Source organism: Triturus cristatus, chromosome 11, assembly GCF_964204655.1.
Source record: "Triturus cristatus chromosome 11, aTriCri1.1, whole genome shotgun sequence".
Classification (NCBI taxonomy): Eukaryota; Metazoa; Chordata; class Amphibia; order Caudata; family Salamandridae; genus Triturus; species Triturus cristatus.
The window spans coordinates 573,970,376-573,997,182 of record NC_140594.1 but is presented as its reverse complement, the minus strand read 5'-3'; the positions used below and the strand labels follow the sequence as shown (position 1 = coordinate 573,997,182).

The 26,807-nt window shown below is 45.4% G+C and overlaps 1 protein-coding gene across 1 annotated transcript in view; it reads right to left on the bottom strand.

Moving 5' to 3' along the window:
* Positions 1-513: 513 nt before the first annotated feature.
* BAG4 (BAG cochaperone 4) overlaps positions 514-26,807 on the bottom strand; it is a 125,291-nt gene continuing 98,997 nt past the window's right edge. The window contains exons 4-5 of the mRNA XM_085633735.1: positions 19,949-20,203; positions 514-2,102 (exon numbers count right to left, since the gene is read on the bottom strand). Of these exons, the coding sequence (XP_085489861.1) occupies positions 1,614-2,102; positions 19,949-20,203 (744 nt within the window). The 3' untranslated portion in view covers positions 514-1,613. The remainder of the gene's footprint in view (positions 2,103-19,948; positions 20,204-26,807) is intronic.

Below are 26,807 nucleotides of genomic sequence, written 5' to 3'. Positions count from 1 at the left end.
AATGAAAGAGAACCAACTTTGTACAGCTATCGCACGTGCAAGGCATTCTGTGATATGGAATTCTGACTGAGATGATTAGGTGCGTGCATCAGCATTTAAAAATGTCAAACTGTCATAATTTAAATAGAATTTCTTAAGTAAATAAAAGTGTTCTGATTCTCCACATGCATGCAGGAAAATTCTAACCCTGATGACTTTGTAACTAAGCCCCTATAATGCAGAAGCTAACTTTTCAGCACAAGCCAGCTGGAAACATCCCCAGGACTCAGACATCCCATGTTAAGGGATACTTCTTTTTGAAATCGTATCCATCTGTTGTGCAGAAATAACATCCCGAAAGCTGAAACTTGGCATTCTTGAAATGATGGGCTCAGAGTTGGCTTTTAAATGAGCCAACAAACAGGTTGGCATTGAACCCTGACTGAGTTGGAATAAGAACACCTAGTGGAACTGAACAACCAAACTATGTGCAGGTAGTACATGCCCAGACAATCGTAAGAAAAAGGTCATCCCACCTTTTAAACTCAAGTTTATTTTTCTTGCAGCACACAAACTGATGTTTAGGTGTGACATTCAGTGTCGAGAATGAAATTATTAAAATTAGCATCTGAACATCATGGTGCAATGTGTGGGGCCACAACAGTTCTGTATTTGTGTTGCCATGTTAAAAAATGTAACATTCATAGGATTCATTTACAGAAACCAGTCTAATGTAGTTTTAGTCAAGTGCTGATAACAGATTTGCAACATTGCAAAACAAATAAAGAAAAAAACTTTTTAAAAAATGCAGATCTCCTTTAACATGAATAGTCAAACATTTATCTATTACTTTCATCAGAGCGCACATAAAAATTATCAAGCAATTGCAATAATGGTGCTTTTCTACACAATGCTATGACAAAATGCTTTAATATCCCGAACAGAAATGCACAAACAATTTTACAGGATTACCTATTGTCATAGGTACTGGCCATCAATATGGTCTATCCTACATTGATAAGTTTAATGCAATGCTGCAGAGTGCGCAACTGTGTCAAACTAGTACATTCCTCAAATGCACAGCTGGATTCAAAAGTTGTAAATAATAAACAGCATTGTGAAGTCCATAAAACTAGATTTATATACAGTTATTTTTCTTGCAGTCTTATAGTAAGGATTTCTAAAATAAATACAACAGTAAGAACTTTAAATCGTTGCAGAACCAGTTTACTCTGTACATGAACAGCTGGCCAACAACTTCTTACACATAGCAACTGCTTGGATTTATTTTTGCTCTCCATTTCACTGTGGTTTGGCGAAAGATTCGGCTTTTTGCTGTGAGATTTCTCTTGGAATAAAGAACATTGAGGCTGTTGCTGGAACGATCCATTTGGCAGATTGGAAGTTCTATTTATTTTCCTTCTATACCTCAATTGCCCCAAAAAAGTCCTCAACAGCTCCAGATTTAAAGTTCAGTTCTTTATGTTGAAGGTCAAATAGGTTCACTGAAGTGCAAAACGCATTTATTGCTTATAGCGGACTCCAGTTACATGAGCCTGTTGTATGCTCACAAAAACCACAGCTGTTTCAGAGAGAGTAACAAGTGGCTCGTAATGTTGCTCCACTGGAAAAGATCACAAACCCTTTCTCTCAAGTTTTTCTAAGATTGCCTGGAGCTTTCTAACAGCTTCTTTTCTGACCTGGCGAATGCTGTCCAATCCCATTGTTTCCACTGAGTCCAGTTCCAACAATTCCTTGGTCAACAGCTCCTCAAGGCATTTGTAGGACTTGTCTGTCTTTTTCCCTACAAATTCTTCCACTTCGTTGTCCAAGAACTGCACCTTCTCAAGAACTTGTACAATTTTTTGAATCGCTGGATGACAGTCTAGATTGTCAGAAGAACTTGAATTGACGGAATTTGGACCATCATCTTCATTCTCCGGCTCTTTCACTGGCCCATTGTCATACAGTTGGGGTGACGCACAATAGTGTGATTTTGGGTTCACAGGAGTTGGCTTGTTTTCTTGAACGGTTCTTGTGTTGTAGGAGCCAGGCTCTGGATAGTATCCAGAATGATTCGTTACTTGCTCTGGCTTACTATACGAGGGGGGGTATGAAGGCTCCTACAAAAAAACAAGAAAGAAAAACAAGAAATACATGAATATACCGTTTGGGCATATTTGTTATTGAAAGTGGGCATAGTCTTTTTTGAGCTGCTTGCAGGTTCCATCCTCCAGCTGTGTGCCACCTATACACACCCTTAATTACTAGATCGCAATGTTATCTTAAGACTTTTTACACAGTAACTCAAAATTAAGATTTTCATATTAGTTTCCCTAACATACTTGGAAATGACACAATGTGCCAAATGTGTACATAGCTACACTTTCCATCAAATTGTCTAGCTTAGATGTATTCATTTATTGATAAATTATTCACAACGTTTACAGTCACACAAACACCATTAATGTCATAATAAATAGTGCTACTATCACTAGCAAAGTAGAATGATTTGACCTTGACCACACATTGCGATATGAACATTTGTGTATTTCACTTGGATTAAAGTTTGAATTAGAAGCTATTTAACTGAAATGGGGCTTAAGTAATTATATATATATCTATAAAAAAATACTTTGTAACATAGTCTAAGAGCTGCAAATAATAGGCATTACTGTCACCCACGCTACTCAATTACCTGACCTTGAAGGAAGGAAAGGCAAAGTTGCTTTCCCAGGATTCAAAGTCCTGATATGCAAGTCGTTGCAGAAGTCAAGAGGTCACTAAATCATCCGGCTAAGTGAGATAAGTTACAATTATGGTTCTAATACAATAAAGAACGCTCTAAACCTTTTTAAAGCAATGCATCATTTATTGAACTAGTTTTAGTTAGTTAGAAAAGGAATATGTTACTTATCCTATAAGCATCTGTTCGTGGTATGTAGTGCTGTAGATTCACATGCTTTGCATACTTCTGCCATCTAGTGTTGGGTACGGATGTGTGCAAAGTTGTTTTTCTTCAAGGAAGTCTTTCGAGTCACAAGGTAGATTGACTCCTCCTGTTGGTCATAATGCACATGGGCATTGACTCTATTGTTGGATTGTTTTCCCACATGGGAGTGAGAATGGAGCGTAAAAGTAAACGGTAAGTAAAGATGTCCATTCATATAAAAAGAGAATAGAAACTGCAGGGGCCACAAGTGTACAGGGAGGAGGATGGGCACATGTGAATCTATAGCACTACATACCACAAACAGATGCTTACAGGGAATGTAACATATTCTGTTAGAGGCATATGTGCCTGTAAATACACATGCTTTGCAAAGACTGTAAAGAAATCCTCATCAGAAGTAGTGGCTCACCTGTGGGTGTTGCAGTTGTTTGAAAACATTTATGCAGAACACCCTTAGCCACATAAGCTTGCTGGCGTGCTAGAACATTTACACAATAATGTTTAGTGAAAGAGTATGGTGGAGACCATGTAGCTGCTTAACGTATGCCACCCATTGTAATGTTTCCTGGGAAAGCCATAGATGCTCTTCTCTTTCGAGTAGTGTGCTCTAGGAAGTGTAGGTAGAGTTCCTTTGGCTTTAGTTTAACATGTTTGAATGCACTTGACTATCTATCTGGCAATAACCGGTTTGGATGTAGGCTTTACTTTATGAGGTGGTGAGAAAGCAACTAATAGTTGTTTAGTGTTTCTAAATGTTTTAGTCCCATCAATTTAGTACATGAGAGCTCTTTCGACAGCTAATGTATGGCAAGCCCTCTCCGCAACAGAGTCTGGTTGAGGAAAAAAAAAAACTGTAGCTCAATTGACGGATTAAGGTGGAAATGAGAAACGACCTTTGGAAGGAATTTGGGGTTGGTGCGGAGGACCAGCCTGACTCAGTGGAACTGGAAGGGCTCTTCCAAGGTTAATACCTGGAGCTCAATACCACATCAGCGTGAGGTAATGAATATGCTACTTACCAGTATGCATCTGTTCTTGGCATGTAGGGCTGCTGACATTCATATCTGTGCATAGATCGCCGCCTAGTGTTGGGTCCGGATGTTTGCACGTTGTTGTCCTGGAAGAGTCTTCGAAGTATCCTTGGATAGGTGACTCCTCCCCTGGACTACAGTGCGCATGGGCATCCTCTCCATCCTCAGATTGTTTTTCGCCATTGTGGCAGTGATGGAGTAGATACAGAAAGTGATGACCATGCTTGCAATAATTCTGAGAGCTGCAGCTGCGACAGGCGCCGGGGAGGAGGGAGGGCGATATGAATGTCAGCAGCCCTACATGCCAAGAACAGATGCATACTGGTAAGTAGCATATTCAGTTCGAGGCATGTGGGCTGCTGAATTCATATCTGTGCATAGAATACATAGCAGTGCCCTCTATTGGCGGCGGCTACCCGTGCCAGCTGCAGCGGTCTGAAAAAGTGTTTTGAGAACAGCCTGTCCTACAGCTGCCTGCTGTTTTGACTGCACATCTACGCAATAGTGTTTTGTAAATGTGTGTGTAGTGGACCATGTGGCTGCTCTGTATATATTATGCAGGGGAATATTTCCTAGGAAGGCCATGGAAGCCCCCAACTTGCGTGTTGAGTGGGCTCGTGGTGGAATAGTTAATGTGCGTTTTGCCTTTTGATAACAGATTTGAATACACTTAACTATCCATCTGGCTATCCCTGCTTTGGAGATGGCGTTACCTTTGTGGTGTGGGGCAAAGGCAACGAACAGTTGTTTTGTCTTCCTGAAGGGTTTAGTCCTGTCGATGTAGTACATGAGGGCCCTCCGTACATCTAGTGTATGTAATGCCCTCTCTGCAACAGTTTGTGGGTTTTGGAAGAAAACGGGCAGTTCAATAGTCTGGTTCATGTGGAACTGCGATATTACCTTGGGCATGAATTTGGGGTTGGTACGTAGTACGACCCTGTTGGCGTGAACCTGAATAAATGGCTCTTGAACGGTTAGTGCCTGGAGTTCACTAACTCTTCTTAGGGAAGTGATCGCTACCAGGAAGGCTACTTTCCAGGTAAGGAATTGAATCTCGCATGAGTGTAGAGGTTCAAAGGGTGGACCCATCAGGCGTGTGAGGACCAAGTTGAGGTTCCACATTGGAGCCGGTGGGTGACAAGGTGGAATGACTCGTTTGAGTCCTTCCAAGAATGCTTTGATGGCAGGCACTCTGAAGAGAGAGAGGTGCTGCCTGGTTTGCAGATAGGCTGATATTGCGGTCAAATGGACACGTATAGAGGTGTACGCCAGATTGCATCGGTATAGGTGTAAGAGGTAACATATGATGTTGTGGATGGATGCGTCCAGCGGGTTAATGTCATTATTACCGCAATAAATGACGAACCGTTTCCATTTGGCTGCATAGCAAGCTCTTGTAGTGGGTCTCCTGGCCTCCTTGATGATGTCCATACAGTCAGGTGGCAGATTGAGATAGCCAAACTCTAGGACTTCAGGAGCCAGATCGCCAGGTTCAGCTGTTGCGGATCTGGGTGCTGAACCTCTCCATGGTTCTGCGTCAAATGCGCGGGTTTGATCCGCAGCCTTTGATGCGGTACCACGGAAAGTTCGAGGAAGGTGGTGTACCACGGCTGGCGTGCCCACGTGGGAGCAACTAGGACGAGTGTCAGGGAGTGTTGTCGGAGTTTGCGAGCCACCAGCGGTATCAACGGTGCTGGGGGAAAAGCGTACGCAAATCTGCCGGACCAGTTCATCCATATCGCATTGCCCTGCGACTGCGGGTGTGGGAATCTGGCGGCGAAGCTTTGGCATTTTGCGTTTTCGCTTGTCGCGAATAGGTCTATTTCTGGGTGACCCCACTGCCGGAAGTACGGTTGGAGTACCGATGGGTGTAACTCCCACTCGTGCATCTGGTGGCTGTGTCTGCTGAGCAGATCCGCCATCTGGTTGTCCTTGCCGGGGAGGTGTTCCGCCATGAGGAACATGTTCCTCTGAATGGCCCACTTCCACATGCTCTGAGCCAGATGAGACAACTGTGGAGAGTGTGTCCCTCCCTGCTTCTGTATGTAGTACATTGCGGTCATGTTGTCCGTCCGGATCAACACGACCTTGTTGCACAGATGTACTTTGAAAGCCTTCATGGCCAGGAAGATTGCCATCAGTTCCAGAAGGTTGATGTGCATCTTCTTCTGTTGTGTCGTCCATAGTCCCTGCACTGTGTAGTGGAGTACATGAGCTCCCCATCCCTGGAGAGACGCGTCCGCTGTCAGTACTATTTGTGGAACAGGCTCTTGGAACGGTCGGCCCTTGCAAAGGTTTTGTGGATTCCACCAATGCAGAGAGTTGTATGCCCGACCGCTCACCAACACTAGGTCTTTCAACTGTCCTTGAGCCTGATTCCACTGACGTGCTAGGCACTCCTGAAGTGGGCGCATATGTAATCTCGCGTGCGGGACTATGAAGATGCAGGAGGCCATCATGCCTATCAACTGCATAAACACTCGCGCTGGAAGCGAGTGGTTGGGTCTGAACTTGGAGATCAGCGCTTGTATGCCGTTGATCCTCACTAAATTTGGCTGAGCTGTGGCCGCCAGAGTGTCTATAGTCGCACCTAGGTACTGTTGTACGTGTGCGGGCTGGAGATGAGACTTTGGGTAATTTAGTGAGAATCCCAGACTGTGAAGAAGGTGAATGGTACGGGACACGTGGCTTGCACATTGCTGGGCTGATCTCGCTTGAACGAGCCAGTCGTCTAGGTAGGGGTAGACGTGTATGTGCTGTCTCCGTAAATGTGCCGCCACCGTAGCTAGGCACTTTGTGAAAACCCTGGGCGCTGTTGTCACGCCGAAGGGAAGGACTTTGAACTGATAGTGCTGCCCCTGAACAGTGAACCTGAGGTATTTTTTGTGTGAGGGGTGGATGGGTATGTGAAAATACGCATCCTTGAGGTCCAGTGATGCTAGGAAGTCTCCCTGCTGGAGAAGCGGAAGGACTTGCTGTAGAGTGAGCATGTGAAAGTGCTCCGAAAGAATGTACTGGTTCAGGGGTCTCAGGTCTAATATAGGCCTGAGCGACCCGTCCTTTTTTGGAATTAAGAAGTAGAGGGAGTAAACCCCCGTGCCCCGCTCCTGGACGGGTACGACCTCGATAGCGCCTTTTAGAAGCATATTTTCTACCTCTTGCTGTAAGAGCGTCAAGTGCTCTGAGGACATAGGACGGTTTCTTGGTGGTATTGTGGGTGGAGTGGAAGTTAACTCCAGACAGTAACCGTATTTTATAATATCTTTGACCCACCTGTCCGTGGTGATGGAGTTCCACGTGGACAGGAACCGTTGTAGCCTTCCCCCGACAGGTGTTATGTGGTCGGGAGGAAGGGAGAGGGCGTCACTGCTTGTTCTTGGGGGAGGACCTGGTGTTGCCGTAGCCACGTCCTCTGCCCTTGGTACTGGAGCCACGATAGCCACCTCGGGTGTTCTTATCGTAGGTGGTCTGCGTATTACCCTTGTTATATGTTTGTTGTGACCCCTGTCCTCTGCCTGCTCCCTTGTTTCCGGGGCGACGAAAGGAGCCGCTCCGAAAGGACTGAGTTTGTAGGGCGCCCATGGACTTTGCAGTGTCCGTGTCCTTTTTTATCTTCGAGGGTGGCGTCAACCTCAGGCCCGAACAAAAAGTCGGGGTTGACGGGCTGATTAAGTATATTGTTTTGTACCTCAGGCTTGAATCCTGAGATACGTAGCCAGGCGTGACGTCGTAGGATGACGCTAGTGTTGATGGCCCTGGCAGCCGTGTCAGCAGCGTCTAGTGCACATTTGATGGCAGCATTTGTGAGTAGCTGTCCCTCTCTGATAAGGATTTCTGCACCTTCTTTGTAGGGGTCAGGGAGGTGTTGAAGGAGGTGCTCCATTGTGTCATAGTGCGCCCTATCGTAGCGAGCGAGGAGCGCTTGAGTGTTAGCTATGCGCCATATGCTTGCAGCTTGTGCGGCAACTCGCTTGCCGGAGGTCTCCAGCACCTTGGACTCCTTGTCCGGGGGAGGAGCGTCACCCGTTGTCTGCGAGTGTGCCCTCTTGCGGGCATTCGCCACAACGATGGAGTCGAGTGGTAATTGTCCTCTGATGTAAGTAGGATCCCCAGGTGCTGATCTGTATTTCTTATCGATCCTGGGGTTTATCACTCGTGCCCTGGTGGGTTCCCTGAAAATGTCAGTGGCTGGCTTAAGGACCCCCTTCAACATTGGCAGAGTCTTTACATGTCTTTCTGAGGATGCAAAGGTGTCCATTAGAAAGTCATCTTCGATGATATCAGAGTGAAGCTGTACATCATGGTTGTTCGCCGCCCGTTCAATCAGAGCGTTGAACGCCGCAGTATCCTCTGTGGGTGACGTTTTTGCCCCATATAGTTGTGGGTCCTGTGCATCAAGAGGTGCACTGGGGTCTGCAGGGTCGCCCCAAGTTTGGTCAGGGTCCTGCTGGTCATCAGGGTCCGTGTCCACATGGTAGGGGACTTGTTCACCCATGTAGTCCTCCAATGCATCCGTGTCGGAGCGTGTGGGGGAGGCCCGGTGTGGATCCTGGTAGGGTGAATGAAAGGGTTCATACAGGAGAGGTTCTGTGTCCACAGGCAGCTTCCTCTTTAGCGGGATCCTGAAAGGTTCCAATGGCGGTTCCGAAGTTATCCTTCGGTCGTGGAGAATCATCCTGCCAGTGTCGGCGTCGATGACGCGTGACGGAGACGGCTCGACAGGCGTAACCGCAGTTTTGGTGGCCTGTGTCCTGAGTTGAAACGCCTTCGGGATTGTGGATGGAGGCAAGCCGCAGGTAATGCTGGTCGGCACCGACGAAACCGCTGGATCGATCGAACCAGACTGGTCCTGGAGGGCAGCCTTGGTTTTGCAGCCTGGCATTGCGCCAGGCCGTACTCGGGGCGCCTTAGAGGTCGTGGCCCCCGCCAGGGTCGTCGAGGCGGCTGCAGATATCTTCTGCGCCCGTGGTGCATCGAGCCGAGGTGCGGAGATCACCGTCGACGTCTTCGACACGTGAGGTTTCGGTGTCGTCGAGGGAGTGCTGCGAGGCGTAGCAGGCGGGACGGCCCTCGGTGTCGGTGGCGTCGACGCCGGTAACCGAGCAGGTTTGTCGGCGCCGATGGCCTTCTTCCGTTTGTCGACTCCCATGTCGCCCGTCTCGAGTTCGGCACCGAAGTCCCCCTTGGTGCGGTCGGTGCCGACACGGTGCGCCGGCGTCGAAGGTGTTGAAGGCCTCGATCCGACTAGCGCCACTTTCAGTTTCGGTTTCGTAGGAACCTGAGCAGCTTTCGGTTTCGGTTTCGTGGAAGGGAAACCAGCTGGCTTAAGCGGTAATGGCTGCCGCTGAACGTCCGAGGCCGGGCCCGAGGGCGGGGCCGAAGGACTGCGTGATAGGTCTCGGGTAAGGCCCGAAGGCGATCCCTCGACCGGAGCCATAGTCTGTGGCACTGGTGAATTCTCGGTTTGAACAGGTAGGCCTTGTTCATCATCGGAGCTACTCTCTTCGGCCCCTAAGGCCTCCTCGTCGTCTCCTACCTCGGTGTCGTCTTCACCTCTGTGGAAGAGTGACTCGTCGGCCTCGTCCGATCCGGGTTCTTGGTCGGAAACGGGACTGGAGGGTAAGACTTCTACTTCTTCGACGTCGCGTCGTCGAAGATGTCAGCTGGGGCCGGTGCCGCGTGCTGCGCTTCGAGCCTCGCCGCTCGACGATTCCGCAGAGTCTTCTTTGAACGGAACCGGGCACAGGCCATACATGTCGACTCGTCGTGGTCCGGCGAAAGGCATTTGTTGCACACCGGATGGACGTCGATGTGTGGGTACTTCGCATTACATACCGGACACCTTTTGAATGGCGTCCTCGATTCCATCGTCGAAGTAGTTGATGGACAGGTAAATGCGAACAAAGTCGGTGCTGAAAGTTAGTAAACTAACAGAGAGTATCGAAAACCGATCGATAAACAGTACCGACGCGAACTAAAGGCCTTGTGGCCTCGACAAAATTTTTTCCTAACTTGAGCTAAGATAGCGCATCCGAACCCAATGGCGGAAAAAAACAATCTGAGGATGGAGAGGATGCCCATGCGCACTGTAGTCCAGGGGAGGAGTCACCTATCCAAGGATACTTCGAAGACTCTTCCAGGACAACAACGTGCAAACATCCGGACCCAACACTAGGCGGCGATCTATGCACAGATATGAATTCAGCAGCCCACATGCCTCGAACTTAGCAATTAAAAATGGCACCTTCCAAGAGGGAAATTGAAGGGGGCATGTATGCAGGGGGTCAAACAGAGGTCCCATAAGTTGTGTAAAAACAATGTTAAGATTCCAGGAGGGTGCAGGCGAACCCGTGGTTGAATTACTCTTTTTAAGTCCTTCTGTGAAAGCTTAAATGACCGATATTTTGAATAAAGAAAATGATTGCCTATTTTGAAAATAGGAAGCTATTATGGCGGGAAGTAACCTTATGGAGGTGAATGCTAGCCCAGAGAGTTGTAAATGAAGCAAGTAACGGGCAATGTTTTGTACTGTGGCATTAAAAGGATCCATTTGGCAAAGCGTTGGAAAGCGAGGAAAGCGCCAAAGGTACAGGATTAGTATACTGATGCACTTCGATGGGGTAATGCTGAAGGTATAGAAATCCAGAGAGAGGAGAGACGTGGGTTGAGGAAAAAAAACTATCTCACTAGACTGGAATGTCTTAATGGAAGAATTTAAAACGACTGACATTTCTGCACTTTCATAGATTTAATGCTACACTGTAGATATATGCATGATAAATGTACATAATATATTCAAGACGCAATGATAATGGAGAGATTTATATGTTGATAGAACAGTTTAGATCGGTTAGACAAAGAAAAGTAAATTATACATTATGTAACAGGTTCTACAACAAGATGTACAAATGATAACTAGTACGAAGAACTTTAATTTTTCAAATGTGTAATAAGAATGTAAATAAGTTATTAAGACATTGGTCAATATTAGTATTATAAAAACTAACTTGATGTATGGAAAATACACTCGCAAAACTGTACAGGTACATAACAGACACGTGGATGCACAAGCTAACACTAACAATTGTATAAGATATCAAAAACCTTAATAAAATAGGTTATAAAAAAAAAAGAAAAAAAAAAAAGGATCCATTTGTTTTGAGTGCCGATAGCATATAAATCTTTTCCATTTAGCCGCGTAGCATGCTCGAGTGGTAGGTCTACAGGATTCTTTAGGAATGGTCATACATTTAGTGGGAGATTGAGGTAACCAAATTCTATGACCTCAGGAGCTGGATCGCCGGGTTTAGAGACTTCAATCTAGGTGCCCGATTTCTCCATGGTTGTGAGTGAGAAGGTCTGGCCTTGTGGGGAGCTTTTTGTGGGGAATTATAGAGAGGTCCAGTAATGTTGTGAACCAGGGCAGATGGGCCCATGTGGGAGCTATTAGAGTGAGAGATGTTGACCTGAACTTCTGAACCAGAAATGGAAGGAGAAGAGAAGGAAAAGCGTAGGCAAATGTCCCTGGCCAATTCATCCATAGTGCATTGCCACTGTATAGTGGGCATGGGAACCTGAAGGCGAAGTTTGGGCATTTTGTGTTGTCCATGGTTCTGAACAGATCTACTTAAGGGAACCTCCATCTGTGGATGTATGGGAGGATGACTTGCGGTTGGAGTTCCCCACTCATGGACTTGTTGCCGCATCTTGCTGAGGAGGTCAGCAAAACTGTTCTCTGTTCCCGGAAGGTACTCCGCTAAGAGATCAATGTTGTGATGGGGAGCCCAGCGCCAAATGGTCTGAGATAGGCAAGATAGTTGTAGAGAACACCCCCCCCTCGTTTCTGTAGGTAATACATGCCGTCATATTGTCTGTCCGGACTAGGACAACCTTGCCGACCAGGTGAGGTAGGAATGTTTTCAATGCTAGGTAAACAGCTTGAAGCTCTAGGTAGCTGATGTAGAGACCTAGGTATTTGGTCTCTCAAAACCCTTTACTGTGAGATCTTGCAAGTGTACACCCCCATCTCATGAGTGACGAATCATTTGCGACAGTGATGGGGGGGGGGGGGGGGGGCACAGGGTCGAGGAAAGGTCACCTCTGTAATAGATTTGTGGTGCGCCACCACTGCAGGTTGATGTGTGGTGATCTATTAACACTAGACCTTCCAAATGACCCTGTGACTGAGTTCACTGTAGATCTAAGCCTTCCTGCAACTGTCGCATGTGTAGTCATGCATTAAGAACTATGGTAATGTAGGAGGCTATCATACCTAAGAGAAGCATGACTGTTTTGACTGAGTTGGTGATTTTGTTGAAATTGGAGAGTTAACGCCTGGAAAGACTGGATTCTTGCAGTATTGGGATAAGCTAGGCCTATTTGTGCGTTTAGAATAGTCCCTAGATAAGGTTAAACCTGTAGGTGGGTGAAGGTGAGACTTGGTGAAATTGAACCCTAAGCGAAGATCTATTGTAACCGGAGTGTGGTATTGACACTACTGGTGAGAATTGGCTTTGATAAGTCAATCATCTAGATACGGAAATACATGGATTTTTAGTCTGCATAGGTGTGCTGCTACCACTTCAAGGTATTTGGTGAATACCCGAGGTACGGAAGTTACTCCCAAAAGGGAGGACTTCAAACTGATAATATTTGCCACCCACCACAAAACTGAGATATCTTCATTGTGCTGGGTGTATTGGTATGTGAAAATAGGAGTCCTTTAGTTCTAGTGTAGCCATAATGTCACCTTGTTGGAGAAGTGGGATCACATCTTGTAGAGTTACCACGTGGAAGTGCTCCGACAGGATGTATTCATTTAGGGCACGCAAGTCTAGAATGGGCCGTAAAGGGCCATCATTTTTTGGGTATTAGGAAGTATAGCAAGTACACTCCTGAACCTTGGTGATTTATAGGGACTGGCTCTATGGCTCCTTTCAGGAGGAGAGCTTGAACCTACTGTTTTAGCAAAGTTTTATGTGATTGAGAGGTAGAATGTTGGGAGGTGTGGTAATGAGCTCCAGACAATTGCCATGTTCTGGTCTGATGTAACGGTTTGCCATGTGGGTTGGAAATATAAGCGACCTCTGACCGGTTTATGTGATTGGGGGTAGGAGAGGGAAGTTATTGGTGGTGGGTGTTGTTCCACGTGGGGAAGCACCCTTGCCTCTACCTCTTGAATTGTTACCTCCGTAGGACCCTCGGAAATAACCAAAGTTAAGCTCATCATCGAAACGGTGGACGTTTTTTTTAAAATGTATTAATTCTTTTAGTTTTATATAGCGTGAACTTGACCCGCAACCAAATCGGGTATCAGAGCTCTTCACAGAGCACCAGTTACGTTACATGAGGACACACATTCATTTTTGTTAGGCATGGGGAGATTAAGTGATTTGCCCAGAATCACAGGATGTTCAGCATCATTACCGAGACTCGAACCCAGTTCCCCAGGTCCGAGGTCGAACGCCTTAGCCGTTAGGCCAACTCCTCTCCCCTCTTCACGTTGATGGTGGTATTCGGCTCAGCACAGAGGGTTGAGTAGGTGCCGGCTGGTGTTCTGAGACCGAAATGGTCAATGCCGAAGGTTTCTGCTTGGGTTGTTTTTTTGGCACCAAGACCGAAGGCGGGGTGTCTGAAACAGTTACTCAGTGCCGACCATGGCCGGAAGGCAGTGGTGGATTGAGGATCTCTGCATGATGTTTCAGAGGAGCAGAATGTCTGAGCTGATCAAAACGGTGTTGAGAGGCAAGGCGTACCATACCCACAGACTGCTGAGCAGGTGTTACATCCTCCATCTCCACCTCAAGGTCAGATCCTGAAATGCCGTCAACAGAGAACGTCTCTTCCTCCCCAGACGGTTGAGGGTGGTCTTCTTCCTGCTTGACATAGTCTTCCCTGAAAAGGTCTGGAGTGTCCTCTATGCTCCTCTGCGACATCTCGAGGCGACATGACCACGGCCTCAAAGGGTTTTCTTGGAGCGGAAGGAGCAGAAGGCATCACAATCCGCTTCTTGAAGTTACGGCAAAAATCAAAGATTGCAGACCTGGTACAATTCGGTCCGCGGGTACTTCACGTGGCAGCGAGGACAACAACAGAATTGTTTCCATTCCATCACCAGCAAGGCATTTTTAGAAAATGCGATGGAGACTGGAGAAGGCCCCGAAGGACGAGGCCCTATGGGTATTCATGGTTGAAGCAACTCGGCAGAAACCTGATTAAAAACAATACCGACGAAATGGAAGGTAGTGAGCGAACAGAAAAGAACACCGTAACAATATCAAACCAGAGCGCATGCACACACGTCCGGAACAGACAGCGGAAATAAAACAATCTAACAATGGAGTCAATGCCCATGTGCATTATCACCAAGAGGAGTCGCCGCGCTACCTCCTGACTCAAAAGACTTTCGAATAAAACAACTTGCACACATACAGACCCAACACTAGATGGCAGGAATAAGCAAAGCATGTGTAGCTACAGCCACACATAACTTACTTAAAAAATGAAATAACTTGATTACATTTTATAACACATTTACCGATATATGTTATGTTAAATAAATTTGTAAAGCGCTCGGATACCTGGAGGTGTCCAGACGCTAGCTCCAATTCACAGTGAATGATCAAAGATCAGGCCACAGATGTTAAATAGCCAGGTTTTCAATTCCTTTCTGAATGTGAGCAGATTGGCAGAAGATTTGATTTGAAAAGGCAGTGAGTTCCATGCCTTTGCCATACCTATGATAAAGCTTCTGCCTCCCCAGTTAGTTTTCTTGAATTTGGGAACCACTAAGGTTTTAGCTTCCATGGAACGAATGGTTTTAAGTGGTACGTACCATTTAAGATTCTGCCTAAGGTGGTAAGGGCCTGTATTGTGGAGGGCTTTGAAGGCTGTACACAATGCCTTAAATGTAATGCGATGCCTCACAGAGATCCAGTGTAGTTTCTGAATTTTGGCTGAGACTGACAAACTTGGGTAAGCCAAGTGGTAGTATAGCTGCAGCGTTTTGCAACATTTGAAGTTTATTAAGGTGTTGTTGCTGTATGCGATTGAAGAATAGGATCAGGAGAACGAGTTAGCCAAGGGTACGCAGACTCTGATAAGAAGTTGTGGAAGCAGAGCAGTCAAAAACAAACATACATACACACACATTCTACAAGAAAGAATGTGTAGAGGGAAAGGTCAGGAGTTTAAAGACACAGGTGATGTCATGTTTTGTAACAAATATGTAATTACTGAGTAACCTATTATTCGACCTTTTGTAAGAGACATGGTTTGTGTGATTATTTAAGGAGCAGCCTGTAAGCAGCCATTTGAGACCAGCTGTTTACCCATGTTGGGAAAGCTGCTCTACCTGCTGTAGCAGTAAACCTGCTTTTGCCTAACTAAGAGGAGTCTTGTCTTTTTCTTTATCTCAGTTACCCTGCAATATTGCTTACTCCTGCCAGGTAAGCTACTAGCTACGAATCCACAGCTTAGGGAACATTTTGACCTATGGCCCTTAACCAGAGCCTGATGGCTTTGTTTCATAGAACTCTTGAGTAAGGACAAAGACCTTAGCTTTATCGATTGTTTTTGCAGAGAACCCCCAGAGGACTACTAATAAATATTTCACCCAGATGAGCAGGACTTCCTACTTCGGAAGCATCAATGACTATTATTTTTTTGAGTCAATCTGACATAAATGATTCTCCCTGTATGAGGTTTCTTAAGTTTCCCCATCACTGAAGAGTGTCACTCACATGAAGAGGAACCCAAAATGTCTTGCATGACGATGTTGTATTGGTTCCATCGTTACAATTTTGTTATTCAAAATCTGTCCTATGGAGGCAGACAAGCTGAGGAAGCCAAAAGACATAATAATCAGAACAGGAATGCTTCTTCCAAGACCACAGAGCTGGTGAACCACTTTTCCCTGTTATTCGTCATCCCAGGGACGGACGTCTGTCTGTCAAGTAACAGAGCACAAGAGAGGCTGTCGAAGCAAAGTCATTCCAGCTAGGCCTTCATATTGGTGCTATACTGCAGTTGTTAGATAGCAAGCTGCAGGTATAGAGAATGCCACAATCAGTCTACTGGCATATCCATGAGTGGCAATGAGGGCAACGTCCAGCGAAAATATTAGACATGCTTCTTGCAATCTTTTATCACGAAAAAGCAGCAGAGGGGGCAAATCTTTCTCAGTATATGGCTTGGAGACCCATTTCTGCCAACAGACACACAGCAGGGAATCTGTTGATTTGGAAAATGCTTCAGTGATCAGGGTAGTATAAAAGACCAAGACACTACCCTCGGATTTAACAAGTGTTCAGAGGGAGTGGGGATCAGCCGTTCTTTCAGATATTGATGGAGTTGAAGGTACCACTACTGACGGGAGGGACTCAGTTGAAATTCCTCCAACGGATCTTGGAAAGATTTCACATGCCAATCATACAGTAATTCTATAAGAATGCCCAAGATTGACCAGTCCGACCTATAAAATGGTGGAATCGCTGTCAATATATCAGGAGGTGCACTTTGTTTCAGAAAGGCACTTTAATATGCATAAGTCTGCAGCTTTTCAGTGTTCTGAAGTGTGACCTTTGTGAACCACAGGGTGGAGGATAGGATGAAATATATCCTGGTAGCATGTCACTACTTTAGTACAGCATACCTCTACCCTCTTCACCTCAGATTTCTATAAGATTAGCTGTCCGCTTGACAGAAACCTATTGTGCACTATTATGCCCCGAATGCAAACCACTCCACAACAATTACTTGTGAGAGAATTAACTCACATATTTCCACTCACCTTTCTGTCCTATAGTGAATCTATTCCATTTGCAAACATTTTCTTACTCTGTCTGCAATTGGCTTATGTTGTAACTTATGTTTCCTTGCTGCTCAGCTAGAATGACTGGTGTGGAATGTTGGATGGATGGAATGTTGGATGTCTGTGAATGTCAGTTGGGTATGGGCTGAGCAGCAGGACAGCTGCTCCTGGTGGGGTTTCTCTTGATTTCTTAACAACTTGAATAAAGATCATAACCAATCTACATAAGAAGACCGGACCATCATTTTATTGATCACAACATTTTGGCGATGAATTAGAAGAAGAATCCACGTGTGCCACCTAATGGAAATTAAAGGAAAGAAAAAGTGAAACTTGACAGAAAAGTGAAGTCCGAGCATGATGGAGAACGGAAATTTGACAGGTACAAGGAAAAATAGCCATGGAAACCACAAGGTAAAAGACTTTTTACGAAAATTAAAAGTACGTGTGTAATCCTGCCTGGCACCCAAACCCCACCAGTGACCCTGCCAACGGTCGCCCTTTAACCCAAGCGTGCCAGATATGAGTTTAGTACATGTTTATCGGGGCAAAGATCGGGCCTCAGTGCTAATTAATGAAGATTCAGGTTTCAGTGTGGTGAATTCTGATGCGTGACGAACGGGGGCAAAGATCGGGCCTCAGTGCTAATTAATAAAGATTCAGGTTTCAATGTGATGAATTCTGATGTGTGACGATCGGGGGCTAAGATCGGGCCTCAGTGCTATTTATTGAAGATTCACGTTTCAGTGTGGTGAACCTTTGTGTGTGCCGTTCGGGGGCAAAGATCGAGCTCCGGCGTATATTGTAAATATATTACTCGGGGGCAGAGACCGGGCCCCGGTGAGCAGCTGTTGGACAGTTTTGTTTTGACCTTGGAGTACGGGCCCTGTCGCTGTTTGGTGCTGTTTTTGGGCAGAGATGAATAACATCGATTCTATGGAAATGTCAAGGCAGTGACTAGTAGAACTTTGCGAGGTTGATAAATCATCAGAGTGGATGTTTTCTGGAGGGGAGATGTGCTGATGCCGATTCGATATTCAACTTTATTCAATGGTTTACACTGTTTTCGGGAGCGCTGTGTATGTACAGTGTTGTTTTCAGTAACGGATTAACTGCCATAGTTTAAATGAAAAAATCCTGCACGAGAGGGACAACACACGCGCCAGCTTACCTTCTCATGGAGACCGTCGGTGTCATCATGACACCATCCCTTTTGTGACGACTTCTCACTCCAACATGCCTGCGTCAGTACTCCTGTGTGGCGATTTTGGATGTATGTTCTTGCCGAGAACCACCCGGTTCTACGTGGATATGCGTGCCTTCATGTTATGTAAATAACTCAGGCGCACACAGTTTATAGGTCCTGGTATTGACAACAATGTCAATTGAGAGTGTCAGAATAACAGTGACTGTTTGCCAAAGGAAAAAAATGTGAAGTATTTTATCGGTTTTAATCGTCTTGCCTTGCTGATGCGGGATATGTCGAACAGCTGACTGTGTATATTACGGTGGAAATATTGACGGAGTGTCTGTTAGCTCAAGGTGCAAAATAAAAAAAATTTAAAAAAAAAACACTATTGAGAGGAAAAGATCCTGCCTTTGCTGACGTTTGCCAGTTACATCGTTGGTCTGGGTGTTAGTGAATATTGAAAAGCGAAGATAACTAGCAGAATATTGGCAGTGTGCTTTTTAATATGAAATGACTATAAAGTCAATAAGTGAAATAAATCTCCCGGAAGCTGATCCATGATGGGGACAGTAATTAAAAACATGTGTGCGGTGAGGAGCATTGAGCCCAGAGCCGGGACAGTGATCCTAGGATATAAAATCCAGCAGCCTCCAGATTGAACCTGGAACCGGGATAGTAATCCCAGATGTTGGCGATTGAGCCACAATTAGAAGGGGTCAGACTGTCCCAGAATTTGAACCACGACAGAGAGCCAAGTCCCATAATTGGAATTGGGAAGGGACACAGGTCCCAGAATATGAACCACTGTGAATATGGTGTATGAAGTGGCGGTTAAGTGTTCAGTCACTTATTGGTTTGTGTCGTGTATGAGATGGCTGTGTTATATGAAGTCACTCATTATTACAAGTTTGTTGTTGATTGATTGTATGTGAATAAGTCATCCATTGACTTAGTGAACGAATTTGAACCACGATGGAGAGCCATGTCCCATAATAGGAATGGGGAAGGGACATTGGTCCCAGAATTTTGAAACACTGTTGATGTTGTGTATGTGGTGGTGGTTAATGGTTGGGCCACTCATCGGTTTGAGTCGTGCATGAGATGGCTGTGTTTTGTTAAGTCACTCATTATTAGGTATGGTTTGTTGTATTATGTGTGGGAATGTGACACCTATTGTATTGGTGTTTGAGTTTTGGGTAAGTGTGAGTGGTAGATTTATTGGATGTGTGTGTAGAAGTGTTATGAGGGTGATTGTTTTCTGACCTGCGGTGCGCGCGTTGTGTCCGGATATATGTATTGTTTTAAGGTTTGTTCCCCGTATGTTGCTCGTCTTACCGGTCTGGCCAACTGGTGTGATTTATGGCATGTGGGTTTTGGTGTATGATGTAGGATGGTGGTTTAATTCAGGAAGCGTTGTGATACTTTGGTCAGAATGTGATGTGGTGTGAAATCTTTAGTATAGTTTGCGTGTAAGTTGAGATGTAGTATGGCGTGAAAGAATGTTCTTTTAATTATTCACTGTGTGTGAGATGAGATGTAGTATGATGTGATATGACGTTTCTTTCATGTGAGTTTGATGAGACGTGGTATGGTGTGACAGGGTATGATGTGAGATGTTTATATTGTAATGCATTATTTTCTTACTATTGGTGCATTGTATTCAATTTCGTGACTATATGTTATTTGCCATATTGTCATTGTTTTATTGTTTCATCTAATTTATTTTACAATGCACTTGTTCCCCGTAAAGAAGGGAGATATGTTGTAACTTATGTTTCCTTGCTGCTCAGCTAGAATGACTGTGGTGTGGAATGTTGGATGGATGGAATGTTGGATGTCTGTGAATGTCAGTTGGGTATGGGCTGAGCAGCAGGACAGCTGCTCCTGGTGGGGTTTCTCTTGATTACTTAACAACTTGAATAAAGATCTTAACCAATCTACTTAAGAAGAACGGACCATCTTTCTTTTGGATTACAACAGCTTACCTTTGCCTCATACGAAGTTGGGGCTACTCCATTTCCTGACCAGGAGGAGGCAGATCCTTGAACAAATTGATTGCCAGGCGCTACATGAGATGCTGTTGAAGCGGCGGGCCAGTAATGCTGCGGTGGCTGTGGCATGCCATATGCTGCTTGGTGTCCCCAGGCCTCATCCTGAGGTCTGGGTTGTGGTGGAGCTTGGTGTGGAACTCCGTGATTAGTCTCCGCATATGAGTAGTGTGGGGCAGGCATAGCGGCAGTCTGTAAAAAAAGAGGGAAAAGGAAGAGCATTAGGAATCACAGGCCACAAAGTAAATGTAACGGTGCCTTTCTTCAAACAATCCACATGGCACCCAAGAACTTGGCTACAGGAATGGCATAAATTGAGACTTAGTCGGTTCTCAAAACGTGAAGAGCAGCGGAGTGGCTGAGCACGCCTAAGAGCCTGCAGATGGGTGCTAGCCAAGTTATACAGGGACATGCGTAAGTTGGGCAAACAAAGAGGGCGTGTGAAATACTCTACTGGAGAATTACAGGCAGGGAAAAACAACAGTACCCCCGCAAGTAATTTTGAGGTAAACCCTCTCGGTAGGAGAGTGCCCACTCTGAACTGAAAGTACAGCTTCCTATCCATAGCAAGATGTCACTTGGTTCCAAAATTACTCGTACCCACAGAGACTTGAAGTCAAGAAAGTCACTGGACATCTCAGAGGGGGAAGCCTTCCTAAAGTCAGTGGGAGCTTGTTCCACACTTTAGGAGCGATGTACGAGGAGGCTCGACTTCAGATCCTGCTTTTGTCAATGGGTGGGACACATGCTAGTAAGAGTCCGGCTGACTGGAGGTGCCTGGAAGGCTGATGGAAGGATAGGCCGGACCTGTGTTGTGTAGTGCTTTGTATGTTGTGGGTGAGGAGTTTGAATTTGTGAGCTTGTGTATTTTTATTTTTTTTAATTTAGTCATTTTCCATAGAGCATCATACGATATACAGAAATCACAGCACAAAAATGATGCCATTATAGGAGGAAACATAACAGAAGAGAAACAAAAAAACATTGTTACAAATAAAACAACAATTAAACGTGGCCATAAAAAGTATACAGCAAAGGTGGTTTACAGCTTTATCTTGTGAGCTTGTGTATCGGGTGCCAGTGGAGCTTCCTCAGGTATGGTGTGATGTAAAGCCGGCGTGGGAGGTAGAGGAAAAGTCTGGCTGCTGTGCCCTGGATGTCTGTAGACTCTTCCGGGGATGATTGGTGATCCCGGTGTAGAGAGAGTTCCCATAGTCCAGTCTACTGCAGATGAGGGCCTGGGTGACTGCCTTTGCGGTGATGTTCGGTAGCCACTTTCTCAGCATCTTCAGGGTGTGGAAGCAGGGCGCTGTGATGGTGTTGACCAGGGCAGCATGTCCAGGTAATTATAGATGATGAACCTGAGGTTTATGTGTAGGCTGGGGGTAGGTGTGGGACCAAGGTTTGCACCCCACCAGGTGGAGTGCCAAGGTGAGGCATCCATTCCGAAACGTACCACCATTTTGTCTGTGTTTAACTTGAGACAGTTGGATTTCATCGAGGTGGCTACTTAGGGCATTCAAGTGGTACACATGTTCCTTATTTTGAAAGATATGCCAGAGAGGGACAGTATAAGTTGTATTTCGTCGGCGTACGAGAGGATGTTGATTTTGTGGACGCAGATGGCATCAGCCAATGTTATCACATACATGTTGAAAAGGGTGGGGCTCAGTGAGGAGCCTTGAGGTACAACACAGGTGAGTTGCCAGGTTTCAGAGGCATAAGGCAGCAGGTTGACTGAGTTCTTCTGAGTAAGATTGTGAAGATACATTAGAGTGCAGGTCCCTAAATGCTGGCCCCCATGCAGTTGTCTGATGAGGATGGGGTAGTGTGGGAGACCGCGTCAAACGTTGCTAAGAGATCCAGTAGGAGGAGGGTCATAGTTTCTCCTTGGTCTACAATCATTTTGATGTTGTCTGTTGCAGTCATGAGCTTCCTCAGTACTGTGGTCAAGTGAGTACAGACTGTGATGTCGAGGAGCTAGTGGTTGATAAGGTGTTAGGGGAGGCATGTGTTATGGCTTTCTCAAGTATTTTGGCTTGGTAGAGTAGGAGGGAGATCGGTCCATAGTTAGCAGGTCTGCTGAGGGCTTCTTCAGTAGGGCGTTGGCAGCTGCGTGCTTCCAGAAATTTGGCTGTGTTGAGGATGCATGTGAGGGATTTGCTGATGGGGAGGAGTCCTTAATTGAAGACGTAGTAGGGACACGCATCTAATGGGGCCCCGTTGAGGATGGACTCCATAACTATGGCAGTTTCGTGTGAGGTGATGGTGTTCCATGTGGTCATGGTGCGGTCTTGGCTGCAAGGATCATGGGGTCAGACTGAGGGTCAAAGACGTCATATATGGCTGTGATTTTATTACTGAAAATGTCTGAGAAGTTGCTGCATGGTTCTTGAGATGGGGTGATGTTGCTCATAATGGAGAGGATTTCTTTGCTGCAGTTGGAGCGGATGTTGATGCGGCCTGCTAGTGCCTTCCAGCCGGTGGTCCGGATTTTCTGGTGATAGCATCTCAAGGTGGATTTGAAGATGTCTCTGTCCTTGGCTCAATCTCCACTTGCGTTCTACTTGAGTGCAGAGCTGCTTGGTCATCCTGAGTTCTGCTATGTATCAGATGGCTTGCATTTGTGTTCTTGCGGTTTGCTTTGTTTGCGAAGGCCCAGGGCATCATCGTTCGGATCGTGATCCAGTCATTTAAGTACTTGATATCTGCTGGTAAAATGCCTGAATGTTCGGAATGATTCTTACAGAGGGTGAAAGTCCAAAGCTACTCTGCTGTGTTCTTCCGGCAGCAGTGGGGCAGGCTTGTAGTGGTTTAAATTCTGTGATGTGAGATGTCGATTTTGAAGCAGACGAGGGCAGGGTCCTTCCAGATGATGGGTGTTGCTTGATGAGGTAAAAATTTGGTCCAAAATGTGTCTGGTGGCAGGGGGGTCACATACATGTTGGGTGAGTCCCAGGTTCATAGGTTTTTGAGGTGCGGTGACTCGATTTGGGGGTCGGTAAAGTACTCTTAGTAAAAGTTGAAGTCTCCTAGTAGGATAAAGGCGCTGGAGTAGATGATTAGTGGAGCAACGTAGTGCATGATGTTGCTGGTGAAGGTGGTGTGTGTGTGGTCCTGGGGATCAGAAAATCTGGGTGCTGCATAGGGTGAAGTTGGAGGTGATCTGCAGTTTAAAAGTGAGGTGCCCTGTGTAGATGGGTTCGGTGTCCATGCAATCAGTGCAGCTGATGGTGTCTTTAAAGATAATGGCAATTCCTCCACTGGGCCAGAGTACGGGGCCTTGTCTGAGGGTCTTAGATCAGGTGGGGTTGGCCATGGCGATGTCGGGTGTGGATGCTAGGGTCAGCCACGTTTCCGTAAGGAGGAGGAGGAGAAAGTCGGGGACTAAGCTGTTCAGCAGGTTACAAATCTCTGTGGCGGCATGTCCATGTGAATCTATAGATGGTACTGATATCAGAGTAATGCTCTTGAATACAGGACTTTCATCTAGAAGCAAATAACTGCAATTATTACAACAGAGTACAAAGAAGGATCTCAAGACCTGGCTCTTCGACTGAACCTCAGCGCCCATCAGGACCTTTAAGGGGAATGAAAAACAGAAGGCAGCATTGGGCAGCTTAGGCCTGGATCAACACATTGTAGAAAACCTCCTGGACAAACTTTGCAGCTCTCTGGGATGAAGCTTCAAGAGCACAGTTACTGCAGAACGTGAAGGGTAATGCACACCGATGCCCGCCATTTGTCTCAGACGGGCACAGAAAATGCCACGTACACCACTCTTGCCCTGGTGGAGTGTGCCCTGAGACTCAGTGGAAACTCATTGCAAACTGGACACCATGCAGGTTGTAGCAGGGGGTGATGCAAGATGCTATCCACCTGGCATCCTTAGCTTCTGCTGGGCTAGCATCACTGCACCCAAAGGTTACAAAAAGCTAATCATGTAATTTGCTCTAGAAAAAAAAAAATGCAGAACACATTTCACGGCCAAATTATGGAGAGTCTTCTCGGTCAAGTATAGCTCTGGATGCAGAAAGAAGGTTGGCAGAATGACTTCTTTATTCAGATGGAATTCAGCGGTAGTCCTAAGAACCACACTGACCCTGAAAGGTTGTGAAAGGCTCAGAGGCTTGAAACATTGCTTAAGCACCTAGGCAAAGTTCTGTTCAGTGAAAGAGCATTTTGTATCAAAATAAACTTTAATTTCCAGGATGCCAAGGGTGCAAAGGGTTTGGGCATCAGCCTGGTAATAAACATGTTAGGGTCCTGAGAGTTGACAAGGCGCCCTACCAGAGGGAATAAGTGTGTCAGACCCATCATGCATTTTAACAGTTCCCTTGGCCAGGAAAATAAGATTCCCCATGCCTGTCCAGGTACGCTCCGATAGCTGAAAAGTGTGTCCTGCAATTATGTCCGAGCATGGTGGCCTGAACAGGACAAAACATTTTAGACCAAACATGAGCAAGTTCATGTGAAGTGGAAGAACCAGAGACACCTTTTATTTTACTGGGTTCGGTTGCCTTCAAGTTCCTGCAGAAGAGGTTTATCTGTTGAATGGCTCAACTAATGCTAATGCCCCAATACTAAACACTGCACCAATCCAGTATCCACAATGACCCAGTATGTAAAGCACTATCCATTCTACAGATCAGCATCTGGAGTGCCCCAGTAAGAAATGCACCACCAATTCCCCACCATGCAATGCACCATCAAGCACGTACCAACATTACCCCCGTATGTAACTCCAGGCTAGTATTCCCCAACGCTGCCACTTGTGTGGTTGCTAAATTCAGGGCTGGTCAGCTCCTGCTCAGTAGAGTCACATGTAGGTTGCCTTGCACCTACAGAACATTTGCATACGCCATTTAAGAAGCAGAACAACTTCACAAGTTTAACTGAGAGATCATGCTGCTTCGTCTTTTGTGCTGGATTTAAGGCAAACTGCCCTGTAAGCAAGATCAACAGAATGCCTCGGTTGTAGCCAGGGTATGGGGGCAAGACTTGGGATGATCAGAGTTCCAGTTGGTCTGTGATTCAATTTGAGTTCATTTCAAGAGCAAATGTTTAGATTTGTTTGTTTGTATTTTCAACATGTTAACAGCAGAATTACGCTAGTAGAGCTCAAGCGGTCAATGCATTGTTGGGAGAGAGCTAGCACACTTCAGACTGAAAATGTGACAAAAGTTACAAACACGCATATCTCTGTGGCAGATACAAGGGCCCATGTATCACTTGAATCATAATTTTAACCATCAACCTAAATTTTACTGCAATATCTTGGTAGTAGGCGTGTTAACCCATAGTGTGGTCTCTGGGATTATTTTCTAACCTGCAGCATACACACTGATCTCTACAGTAGGTACATGTACCAACTGTTTTACTGGAATAATCTTTGACATTCAGGTTAAACAGATCATTGGAGTAGGCATCTTAACCCATTAAACTGTCTCAAACCCAAGAACCAGTGACCTGCAATACTTTGCAATAGGTACTCAACCTCATGTCATCTTAGATTTTAATTTGCAAACTCAGCATCGTTAAATTTCTAGTTGAAATATTTTATGCCTTTTTTTTATTCTCCTCCCATATTTTTAAACTGGTTCCGTTCCGTCAGCCTGTGTCTCCGTTTATCTTTTCCGTCAACTAGATCACTATTTTCGGATTTCTCCATTTTTATTCTTTTGCTCTTATTACCTGTAGTAGTTGCCTCCACTTCCTCTTTCTTCTGAATTCTGCATATCCTATAATCTCTAAACCTTTGCAGGGTTTTTGCTGATTTGTTTCCTCTCATTTTCTAGCTGCTTTGTTCTACAGTTTTTCAATCTATTGACGCCTCTATATTTCTATACCTTTGTTTACTCTTTCTCTATGCTCGGTCTAAATCTTTTTTTGCGCTATCATGTTCCCTCGTTTTCTTTTTTTTTTTTAAACGCAGACATAAAGGGACAGAAATCACAATCAAGCATACTCTAGAAGTACATAAGAATGAACTTTGCCAAGCAGCTTATTTTAAGCTTGTAAAAAACCTCTGTACAGGGTGCACATCTGATCCGCTATACTAAGGGTTTCAGCTATATGCAAGAGGTTCTTTTCTGTGGCTGTTTCTCTAATATTTTGGGAGACTGAGGCAGGCAGCGGTAGCAGCAGATTGAGCAGTGGCTTCAAACGCGGAGGTTTAGCTAGTTCCCACTCCTGCACCAAAGCTTTTAAGACAGGATAAGGAGACCCTCCAGACCTGAAAACAGACTAGCACACATGTAGAGATTTGCCTCTTGCAGGGAAAAGCAGTCAAACAAAGATCATCTTCAGACATTTTGCCTGCTTGTACAGCCCTGTTGTAGGTGTTAGCCTAGCAGGCTTTTTCTTACATTCAGAGGCAGTACTGACAGATCTTTTAAGAGACAGTAGATCATCGTATGTACCATACAAAGGATGATGGACATAGAAGAAGCAGCAAATTTGTTCTTCCAGGCTTAGCTTGCATTAAAATGACAGCTATGAAATGTACTAATTGCAGAATAACTGTATACTTACTTGTGAAGACCTTTACTTTGAAGAAAAAAAACTGTTTCACCGTGCGGTTATGAAAGGATCTAGAATGCAGCAGCAGTAAATTATTAGACGATAACCAACTCAAATTCTTTAGAGACCTGGGGAAATTACTAGCTACAAGCCCACAAAAGATTAGCATCTAGCTGAAGATTTTACAGTTTGCCTATGGCAAATAATTCACACTGCTCTCTGATATTTTCAAGGCACTCAATGTGCCCATATAGTTGGGACACCACTGTCTACT